The sequence below is a fragment of the Mustela nigripes genome, chromosome 13, assembly GCF_022355385.1.
Source record: "Mustela nigripes isolate SB6536 chromosome 13, MUSNIG.SB6536, whole genome shotgun sequence".
Classification (NCBI taxonomy): Eukaryota; Metazoa; Chordata; class Mammalia; order Carnivora; family Mustelidae; genus Mustela; species Mustela nigripes.
In genome coordinates, this window is record NC_081569.1 from 51556134 (window position 1) to 51568195 (window position 12062).

At 36.3% G+C, this 12062-nt stretch overlaps 1 protein-coding gene across 1 annotated transcript; it reads left to right on the forward strand.

Annotated features, from left to right (window-relative positions):
* Window positions 1–1292: 1292 nt before the first annotated feature.
* Window positions 1293–2228, forward strand: LOC131998652 (olfactory receptor 4F21-like). Its single transcript, XM_059371140.1, has one exon. It carries the CDS (start codon window positions 1293–1295, stop codon window positions 2226–2228), a length of 936 nt encoding a protein of 311 aa, XP_059227123.1.
* Window positions 2229–12062: the final 9834 nt, after the last annotated feature.

The following is a 12062-nucleotide window of genomic DNA, read 5'->3' on the forward strand; positions in this document are numbered from 1 at the left end:
AGAGTTGGAGAGAGAAAAAACTGGAATGGGACACAAGATACAGAGATTTAATTTCTTAAAAAGAAAGTTCATTATGCTAATAATAGGTGATAATAGTAATTTTATACCTGTTATAAGTCAAGGAAAATTTAAAGAGGAAGAAAATTAATTGATGGTTCTTTTATAAGACCCAGGATATATATGAAGGGGCTGTCCTTGAAGATCATAGTGCCATGTTTAAGACCAGGAATTCTGATGTCCTATACCTGTAGATACAAATTCTGGCTCCGACAATTGATCCTTTTGGAAATCAATCCCTCTTCTGATACAATGAATCTAATAAAACAGTTACTATCTTATGGAATTTTATAAAATTAAAATGTGCTTAGTGCAGATAATGTGCTTAGCACAGTGGCTTGCAAGAAGTAATAAATGTGTGTTATCTATTGATATTATCTTTGCTTAATAAACATTTTCTTACTAACAGGTATTTATTCTCTTCAGTATTTTGATATAGAGATCTATGCATCTATCATGACAGTGTGTCTTGAATAAAGCATTATGAATAATTTCAATCTGAATATCAGACATGCATGATAAATTGTACCAAAAAAAAAACCAAAAAACAAAAAACAAAAACAAAACCCACAGATGAGGTAAAGCAAGGTGAAATTTATTAAACAATTTCAGCCTAAAACTGTCTATTTGACCAGTGAAATAAAATATCCAGCTGACAAAAATATGCAAGTTAGTGTGTGAGCATTAATGTGAAAGTTACAGAAATGTTAGAGATTATTCAGTTGTAAGAATACCTAATAAAGTGGTCAGGGAAAATGTCTTGAAATCAGTAAAAGAAAAAAAAAATGCCTGATAATGGACTAAGAAGGGAAATACCCCAAATTAATCTCTATCTAAAGTACTCAAATTTTTTTCTATTTTTATATAATCACTCCCTGATCATTATAGTAAATCTATTTCCTGTGTATTTTTTCTTATCAATTAAATGATTTCTAACTCTAGAATATGAACCATACAACAAACTACCAGCATAAGTAGGAAAACTGCATTTGATTTCTGTTTTGTTTTCTAAAGAGGGAAGGGAGAGGGGCAGAGGGGCTCTACACTGAGCATGGAGTCTGATGTGGGGCTTGATCTTACAACCCTGACATCATGACCTAACCCGAAATCAAGAGTCAGACACTTTGACTGAGTCACCCAGGCACTACAGAGAACCTACATTTGTATTATTGATTCTCACTCTTTTTCATTTTCTATCCTCAGGTGATCTGAAATCAGCTTGTCTGCCCAAGTCAATGGAAGGATTAAATGATTCTGTGGTTTCTGAGTTTATGTTGCTGGGACTCTCTAGTTCTTGGGAAACTAAAGTTTTTCTCATGTTGATTTTTTCCTTCATTTATTTAGGGATCATCCTGGGAAATCTCTTCATTTTCTTTTTGGTAATTTTTGATTCTCACCTACATTCTCCTATGTACTTCTTGCTGGCCAACCTGTCACTCATTGATGTAGGGCTTTCCTCTACCACAGTCCCAAAGATGATTAAGGACCTTTTAAATGAATATAAGATTATTTCTTTCCAAAGCTGCATGACACAGATATGTTTTATCCACATCATGGGAGGAGTGGAGATGGTGCTACTCATAGCCATGGCATTTGACAGGTACACAGCAATCTGTAAGCCTCTTCACTACCTGAACATCATGAATCCTAAAATATGTGTTTCATTTGTAATTGCTGGCTGGGTAACTGGGGTGATCCATGCTATGTCTCAGTTTGCTTTCATTATAAACTTGCCCTTTTGTGGTCCTAATGAAGTAGACAGCTTTTACTGTGACTTTCCCAGAATCATAAAACTTGCATGCACAGATGGAGACAGGTTTGAGTTTATTATTGCTGCCAACAGTGGCTTCATGAGCATGGGCACCTTCTTCTTGCTAATTCTTTCCTACATCTTCATTTTGGTCACTGTCTGGAAACGTTCTTCAGGAGACTTATCCAAAGCATTTGTCACTCTGTCAGCTCACATCACTGTGGTGGTTCTTTTTTTCACTCCATGCATGTTTCTCTATGTCTGGCCTTTCCCCACATCATCAATTGACAAATACCTGTTCATTGTTGACTTTGCTATTACCCCTGTCTTGAATCCTGCCATCTATACATTACGGAACAAAGACATCAAGGTAGCCATAAAAAGATTGAGCAAACACGAGTATTATGTCAAATTTTGCTGAATAAATCTGGTTTTGGAGCTCTAAAAATATATATCCATTAGCTATCGAATATTTTCACTTAGGTTTCTGAAACTTAACACATCCAGATCTAGATAGAACATCTACCTCATTGAATAGATATCTACTCCTGTAGATACTCATTACCTTTGCTACCATGGAAATTGTGAATCTACTACAATATGGATGGTTGTAGCAGACAGCATCACTATTTACTAAATAACATTTATAACTGAAATTATGATAATTTGATAATAAAAGGATATAATTACTCCTCTTCTACTTCCTATAGGTTTGCAAATAAACTGCAAACTTGCTTTGGAGAGTGTCAGGCATCATTATATCAAATATATGAAGGACTAGTAACTCTGTCTAGTTACTCAGGTTGTACTCCCTCAGAAGATCCAAAGACAAAAATTGATCGCCAGTAGTTTATTTGAAAGCTGATTTTTGGAAACATCATTAAGGATGTGGGAATTGAGACTAAGACATGAAAGATGCTTATGTTGATAAATGTAACTGAGATTTAAGCCTCTCATGGCCCAGTAGGAGACTCTATAAACTGTGGCTTAGAATTGTCCTAACTGAAGGTAAAGGAAGCTGGGGGTTTGTTTGTTTGTTTGTTTGTTTTCATTTTCATAGAGTGCATTAACACCTCATATGTCTCAGCTTTCCCACAGAGAATACTGTGTGTTAAAGGAAGCTGGTAGGTAGAATTTCAGATGTTGGCAGTTAAGAACCATCTCCTTGTTTGGAAACAATAAATGCCAATGTATATTCCACCTTTATTTATTTTTTTATTTGACAGAAAGAGAGACGCAGTGAGAGAGGAAGCACAAGCAGGAGGAGTGGGAGAGGGAGAAGCAGGTTTAGTCCGATGTAAGTCTCAATCCCAGGACCCTGGGATCATGACCTGAGCCGAAGGGAGAAACCTAATGACTGAGCCACTCAGTTGCCCCTATCCTGCTATAGATTTTTAAAGCAGTAGCTGGATAAAATAATCCTGGGTTGAGAATCACTATTTTAAAAGTCATTGTGGATTTTCATTCATTTCATACTTACATATTTGATGTTATGTGCTAACTTCAAGTGTTTGGTTTCTACTAAGTTCTAGCAACTAGCCAGAAATGTTTTTTTTTTTCCTTTATTTGTTTCTTTTCTTTTTCTTTCCTTCCCTCTTCTTCATTCCTTCCTTTCCTTTTCAGTTTTAAATTCCTTTATTGAAGTATAACTAATATATAGTGTTTTATTAGTTTAAGGTGTATTCAACATTATTCAACATCTCTATGCATTACTCAGTTCTCACCACTGTGTTAGCTACAATCTGTCGCCAAGAAATGTTATTACCATCTTGTTGACTAGATTCTAGATGCTCTACTTATCATCTCTGTGATTTATTTATTTTGTAACTATCTTATTCCCCTTTATTTATTTCACCCATACACCCATCCACCTCCCCTCTAGTGACCATCAGTTTGTTATATGGTTTTTTGTTTCTCTCTCTTTTTTCCTTTATTTTATTTCTTAAATTCCACATATGAATGAAATCATGTTTTTCTTTCTATGTCTGACTTATTTCATTTAGCACTATACTTTCTAGGTCCATCCATATTATTGCAAATGGCAACATTTCATTCTTTTTTATGGCTAATATTCTAGTGTGTGTGTGTGTGTGTGTGTGTGTCTTTATCCATTCATCTATTGATGGATATGGGTTGCTTCCATATCTTGGTTATTATAACTAATGTTGTAATAAATATAGAGCTGCATATATATCTTCAAATTAGTGTTACGGAAATGTTTTGTTATTATAAGAAAGCTGCAGAGGATGGAAGAGCACTGTTCTAAATCATAAAGTTCTACACTAAGATTCACTTATAGGAGCTAACAAACTCTCCACATAATATCCATATGTGTCTCAGAAAATTCAAACACTACTGCATCTACCCTCAACCACTGGCCTCCTAAAAATTACCTTGAAGGGATAAGTCCATGAATTTGGGGGAAATATATTCCCTACTCTCTGGTATATATGTGACTTACAAAAGTATCTAGAATTTTGCCACTTCTTTCTCACCAGGTCTGATAGCATTATATCATCACTGTAATGGACCTGGAAAATGTCCTATGGAATAGAAAACTGGAGAGTTGATAGAGCCTTGAGATAAAATAGTGAATTTGTATAGTTGTATCTTCCAGAAGAAAACACAATGCTTCTGAAAAATTTTGCTAATAACTTCTGGGGAAGATGATAGAGTAGGAGGAAGCTAAATTTATTTTATCTCATGGATATAACTAGATAACACTTACATAAGGGCAAATAACCCAGAAAAGGACTCAAAGACTAGTTGAATGTACTCCACAAATGAAGGTAGAGAGAGTCTATATTGAAGAGGTTAGGAAGGATGAAGACTCAGTGGAAACCTAAATCCTACATTTGGCCACAAGAGGAAAGGAGCCATGTGTGTAGAGAGGGGCAAGAAGCAGATTAGTATACCAGGGAGCCTGCAAAAAAAAAGAGAAATCCCAATAGCATATGGCTTTGAAAATCAGAAGGGCTAAATTTCATGAATGCTCCCACTAGTGGAACTTAAAGCCTGGAACTTTAAAAATCAGCAGGCTCAGTGACATGGAGGGAATTAGAGTGTATTATGCCAAGTGAAGTAAGTCAGTCAGAGAAAGACAAATACCATATGATTTTACTCATTTGTAGAATTTAAGAAACAGAACAGATGAACATAGGGAAAGGGAAGGAAAAGTAAAACAAGAGAAAAACAGAGAGAGAGGCAAAACATAAGAGACTCTTAACTATAGGGAACAAACTGAGGGTTGCTGGAAGGAAGGCGGGTGGGGGGATGAAATAAGTGGGTGATGGACATTAAGGACGGCACTTAAAGTAATGAGCACTGAGTGTTGTATGCAACTGATGAATTACGGAACTTTTACCTTTGAAACTAATAATACACTTTTAAATTGAACTTAAATACAATTTTTTTTTTTTTTTAATCAGCAGGCTCAGCTCTGAGAGAGCCTAGAGGGTGATAGGAATCGGAGCCCCTGACCTTGAAGAGATAGCATAGCCAACAGCTCACAGACATACAACTTGGAAGCAACAGTTTGAAGGTGCCTGGAGCTTATAAAAGAAAGAGTTAGTTACTAATCTCATAATTATCTGAGGGACTTCTCTAGGAATAAAGGTAATAGCAGGAATCATTTCCCTTACCCACCCCTCATCATAAACACACAACCATGTGCAAGAATCAGCACTGCTCCAGCATTCACTACCTAACTTGCTTACACTACCCCCAGCCCTCAAGCCAGGCATGCCACAGTATGGGTGCTGCAGATCTCCTCCTCCAGAAGATATACACAAACCTTGCCAGCACCGCACATCACCAGCTCCTGCAGAGAATGTCCACACCTTGTTAAAATGATTCCCCCAGCCTGTATATGTTTTGCAAAATAGCCTGGCTGGCACAGTCTCCATAGCAGCTATGCATTTCCCGTGGAAATGTTCTTCCTGAGGAAGAACAGCACACACAGCTTGCAGCACCATAGCACCCTCCGAAACCCCACTACCAGCCAGTCTCTTCACAAGCTTTGTGTCCACTCTGAGTAGGACCAGCCCTATCTAGTTAAAAATGCAAGTCAAACCCACTACTTTCAAGAGCAAGATTTGTAGGTGACTTCCCTAACACAGAGAAACAGACACAAAGTAATAGACAAAATGAGGAGTCAAAGGAAAGAGTCATAAATGGAAGAGGACAAAATCACCACAGGAGACTTAAGTGAAACATATATAATTAACATGCCTGATAGAGAATTTAAGGTAATGATCATAAAGGTACTCAATGAACTGGAAAAGAGAGTGGAGGACATTGGTGAGATCCTTAGTAGAAAATGTATCATAAAAACATAATGTTATATATATTTTCCAGATTACCACAAAAATATTTCCAGGTTTTTAACTGACATGAATATTCAAATTATCATTTTAAATAATCTCTCTTTCCTTTAGTTATTGCTTTAAACTCCTGGACTGGAGGAAAATTATCAAAGATCAATTATCAAAGGTCAACTATCAAAGGTCTTTTATTCAGACTTCTCTTTCTCATTATAATATTAACCTTATTTTATTGTCACTTCTGGTGTCTCCCTGCCTAGTGCCAAGACTCCTTCACTGCCATAACTTCCAACTGACAGATAATCTTTTCCAGTCAAGGAGGTTCATATATGAAAACTGCCTCTCCCTTTCGTAACTCCCTTTTATGATCCCCAACTGACCAATATTGACCTTCAGATAGGGACATCTCTATGCCCCTATTTAGCAAGAAGAAATTACAGAAGATGGGACCTTCTGCCTTCAACAACCTTAAAGATGTAAGGATGAAAATTGCTCAGGGGGGAAATGATGAGGGAGCAGAAGGTTAGCTGAGGACAAAGCATAAGCTGACACCCTTCAACTTCCCCCAATCCCTATTTCTAGGTGGGATATGTGTAACATTCTTCCAGGTTGCCAGAGGGAAAAACAACCTTAACGTGACACTGGCAAGGCCTCCCATATCTTGTAGATCCTCTTTAGCATAGGAAAGTTCTTTTGAAAACCTCCCTTTTTCTTTACCTCCCCCACCCTGTAGCATATAATCAATTGCTCCTCACAACCCCAGTGCAATTCAGCCCACAATGTCCTATCCGTGTGCTTCAATAAAACCGCCCTTTTGCACCAAAAAAAGTAAAAAGTAAAAATAAACCAATCATAGATGAAGGACACATTAAATAAATAAATGAAATTTAAAATGCACTTGATAGAATAAATAGCAGACTGCAAGAAGAGAAGGAATGAATTAATGAACTAGAACAGAGTAATGGAAAATAATCAAACTGAACAAATGAGAGAAAAAAAGAATTATGCAATACAAGAATGGTCTTCAGGAACATAGTGACTCCATAAAGCATAATAACATTTCCATTATAGGGGTCCCAAAGGGAGAAAATAGAGAAAGGGGGAGGAAGAAAATATATTTGAAGAAATAATAAATGCAATGTTCTCTAATCTGCAGATCCAAGAGGCAGAGAAGCCTCAACAAAATCAAACCAAGAAAATCCACACAAAGACACATAGTAATCAATACAGCAAAAAGTGACAAAGAAAATTTAAAGCAGGAAAAAAAAATACAGTTACATATAAGGGTCCTCCAATAAGGTTATCAGCTGATTTCTCACCAGAAACTTGGCAGGCATAAAAGGAGGGATAATATATTCAAAAGGCTAAAGAAAAAAACCTGCAGATAAGAATCTTCTTTCTAGCAAGGCTCTCATACAGAATAGAAGGAGAAATAGAGTTCCTCAGACAGGGATTCCTGGGTGGCTCACTCAGTTGAGTGTCTGATTCTCAGTTTTGACTCAGGCTGTGATGTCAAGGTCACAGGATCAGACTCTATATCAGGCTCTGTACTCAATAGAGACCTGCTTGAGATTCTCCCTCTCTTTCTCTCCCTCTCCCTCTGCCCCTCCCAGCTCTCTAAAATAAATAAATCTTTAAAAAAAGATCTCAGACCAAAACAAACAAACAAACAAAAAACAAAAAACAAACAAACTATAGGAGTTCATGACCACTAAAACATCCCTATAAAAAATATCAATGGGGACTCTTTGAATGAAAAGGAAAGACCATAATTGAAAGTACAAAAAGTATATATATACTTATTTTTACTATATATAATATATATATATATATATATATATATATATATATATATAAATTAGTCAAGGGATTCACCAAATAAAATATGACATGATATACCTAAATGGTGAGAGAGAGAGGAGTAAAGAATAGGTTCAAACTTAAGCAACTATCAACTTAATATAGACTGCTATATGCAGAAGATGTCATAAACAAACCTAATGGTAACCACAAATCAAAAAGCACTAACAGATTTTTTTTTAAGCTTAAATAAAAAAAGGAATCCAAGTATAGACAACTAGAAAATCATTACAGAAAGCAAGAAAAGAAAGGATCAGGGGTTCCTGGGTGGCTCAGTGGGTTAAAGCCTCTGTCTTCAGCTCAGGTCATGATCTCAGGGTCTTGGGATCGAGCACCACATCAGGCTCTCTACTCAGCAGGGAGCCTGCTTCTCCCTCTCTCTTTCTTTGTCTGCCTCTCTGCCTACTTGTGATCTCTGTCTGTCAAATAAATAAATAAAATCTTAAAAAGAAAATAAAATCAGAGGAAAACTACAAAAACAACCACAAAACAAGTAACAAAATGGCTATAAATAAATATCTAATCATTAATTATGTCAAATATAAATGGACTATATGCTCCAATCAAAAGACATAGGTTGACAGAGTGATCAAAACAAGACCCAAGAATATACTAATTATAAGAGATTCATTTCATCTATAAAGATGACCAAGATTGAGAGTCAGGAGTCAGAGAAACATGTATCTTGCAAATGGACATCAAAAGAAAGCCAGAGTACAAACACTTATATTGGACAAAACTGATTTAAACAACTGTAAAAGAGACAAAAGAGGACACTATATATTAATAAAGGGGGCATTCAAAAGGAAGAAATAGTAATTCTAAACATGTATGCACCCAACATGGGAGGACACAAATATATAAAATAGTTATAACAAACATAAAGGAACTAATCAATAATAATACAATAATACTAGGGGACTTTAACACTCCATTTACATTGATAAATAGGTCATCCAAACAGAAAATCAACAAGGAAACAGTGGCATTAAATGACACACAGGACCAGATGGATTTAACAGATATATTTCAAACATTCCATTCTAAAGCAGCAGAAAACAAATTCTTTCAACAGTACACAGAACATTCTCTAGAACAGGTCACATATTAGCCCACAAAACAAGCTTCAACAAACTCAAAATGATCAAAGTGATACCATGTACTTCTTTTCACCACAATACTAGGAAACTAGAAATCAACCACCCCCCAAAAAATAAATAAATAAAATCTGGAAAAACATAAATACATGAAGGTTAAATAACATGTTACTAAACAATGAACAGGTCAACCAAGAAAGCAATGAAGAAACCAAAAAGTATATGGGAACAAATGAAAATGAAAATACAACAATCTAAAACCTTGAGGTGCAGCAGAAGCAATTCTAAGAGGAAAGTTAACAGCAATACAGGCCTATCTCAAGAAGCATGAAAAATATGAAATTATAACCTAAGGACTTAAGTAACAAAATTACAAGTGAAAAGCTAATAACAACCTACTATAGAAATACAAACAATTGTAATAAAAGGATTATAAAAAAATTATATGCCAACAAATTGAACAACCTGCAAGAAATGGATAAATTCCTAGAATATACCTTACCAAAATTGAAGCAGGAATAAATAAAAAAAAAATAATGGACTGACTATCAGCAAAGATACCGAATCAGTAATCATGAAGGGGTGCATGCATCCTCATATTTCTAGCAACATTACCAACAATAGCCAATTATAGAAAGAGCCCAAATATCTATTGGCTGAGAAATAGATAAGATCAGTCGATGGACATTTGAGCTCTTTCCATAATTTAACTATTCCATAATTTGGCTTTCCATAATTTAGCTAAAAATATTATATATTTATATTATTAAGCCACCAACAAGAATGAAATGTTGCTATTTGCAATGACATGGATGAAACTAGAGAGTGTTATGTTAAGTGAATTAAGTAAGTCAAAGAAAGACAAATACTATACTATTTCATTATATGTGAAATTTAAGAAACAAAACGCAGGAACATAGGGGAAAGAAAAAAAAGAAAGGAAAATAAAAGGGAGGGAGGCAAACCATAAGAGACTATTAACTACAGAGAACAAACTATGGGTTGCTGGAGGAGAGGTAGGCAGGAGAATAGGATAAATGGGTGACAGATATTAAAAAGGGCACTTGTTGTGAAGAGCACTCACTGCATGTTATATTTAAGTGATGAGTAAACTCTACTCCTGAAACTAATATTACATAATATGTTAACTAACTAGCCATACCACCCAGAACGTGTCCGATCTCGTCTAACTAGAATTTAAATAAAATATTGAAATATTTAAGAAAAAGAGAGAGACAGAGGTTGAGTTTTGAATCAGTAATCAAAATCTCCCAACAAACAAGTTGGAGGACCAGATGGCTTCACAGGCAAATTCTACCACAGATTTAAAGAAGAGTTAATACCTATTCTGCTCAAACTATTTAAAAAAAAAAAAAAAAAAGAAAGAAAGAAAGAAAAGAAAGGGAACTTCCATATTCATTCTATGAGACCAGCAGGAACCTGATACCAAAACTAGATAAAGACATCACACAAAAAAGAGAATTAAAGGCAAATATCTCTGATGAATAATAGATCAAAAAATCCTCAACAAAATATAGCAAACTGAATGCAAAAATACATTAAAAAAAAATTTTGCCAGGGGGAGGAATCAAGATGGTGGAGAAGTAGCAGGCTGAGATGACATCAGGTAGCAGGATATCAGCTAGGTAGCTTATCAAACTATTCCAAACACCTACAAATCCAACAGGAGATCAAAGACAAGAAGAGCAGCAATTGTAGAAACAGAAAATCAACCACTTTCTGAAAGGTAGAATAGCAAAGTGAATCCAAATCAATAGGAAGATAAACTGCAGTGGGAGGGGCCGGCTTCCAGGAAGCAGTGGAACAACGGAGCACAAAATCAGAACTTTTAAAAGTCTGCTCCACTGAGGGACACCGCTTCAGAGGCTAAACCGGGGTGAAGCCCATGTGGGGACAGCATGGTCTCAGGTCCCATGGGGTCACAGAAGGATCAGGGTGTCTGAATGTTGCAGAGCTCACAGGTATTAGAGCAGGGAAGCCAGTTACAGAGACGGAGCTGAGGAGTGAGCTCTCAACTTGGGGTTACCTTATTGTGATCAGTGGCACAGGTCACTGCTCTGCAAGCAGGGACCCCACAGGACCCAGGGAGACTCGCCTGGAAGAGCGCAGGGATCTGTGGAGTTTGGAGACTCCAGGCAGGGCTTTGTGTCAGAGAGGGAGATGCTGGGTCACAGGTTGGGTGAGCTAGGAGCGCAGCCGGAGGCCAGGGAAACGAAAGGGATTGAGCACTTTTCTCCGAGGGTACACTGAGGAGTGGAGCCCCAAGCTCTCAGCTCCTCCAGGCCAGAGATTGGGAGGCCGCCATTTTCATTACTGTTCTCTGGAACTCTGCAGAAAGTGTTCAGGGAACAGAAGCTCCCAAAAGCAAACCCGAGCAAATTACTTAGCCTGGACCCTGATAAGGGCAGTGCAATTCTGTCTCGGGCAAAGACACTTGAGAATCATTACAACAGGCCCCTCCCCAAGAAGATCAGCAAGAAATCCAGCCATGACCAAGTTCACTTACCAAGAACAGCAGAATTCCAGAAGAGGAGAAGTAAAGCATGGAATTCCTGGCTTTGTCCCCATGATTTTTTTGTCTTGCAAAGTTAATTAACTTTTTATAATTTTATTTTTTTCTTCTGCTATTTGTTTTAACTTTTACCCTTTCCTCGTTTAACACTTTTTAACTAGTTTATCTTAACAATACCTTTCAAAAAATCTTTTTTGAGTTTTCATTATTATAGTCACATTTTATCCTTCATTGTATCTAAATTTATTTTTTGTATACACATAGGGTTTTTTTCTTCTAAAAAAATTTGGGATACAACTTCCTTTAATAGATAAAAATATAGCCTAAATCTAACACGGGGCTTTGTTCTAGTCTCCAGCCTGAGCAAATTCTCTCTACTTTTTTTTTTCTTTATTCTCCCAAATAACTTATCTTATCAATTACTTTTTAGAAAAAAAGAAATT

Coding starts and splice junctions, on each gene's coding strand:
- LOC131998652 (XM_059371140.1), top strand. CDS start 1,293: ATGGAAGGATTAAATGATTCTGTGGTTTCTGAGTTTATGTTGCTGGGA.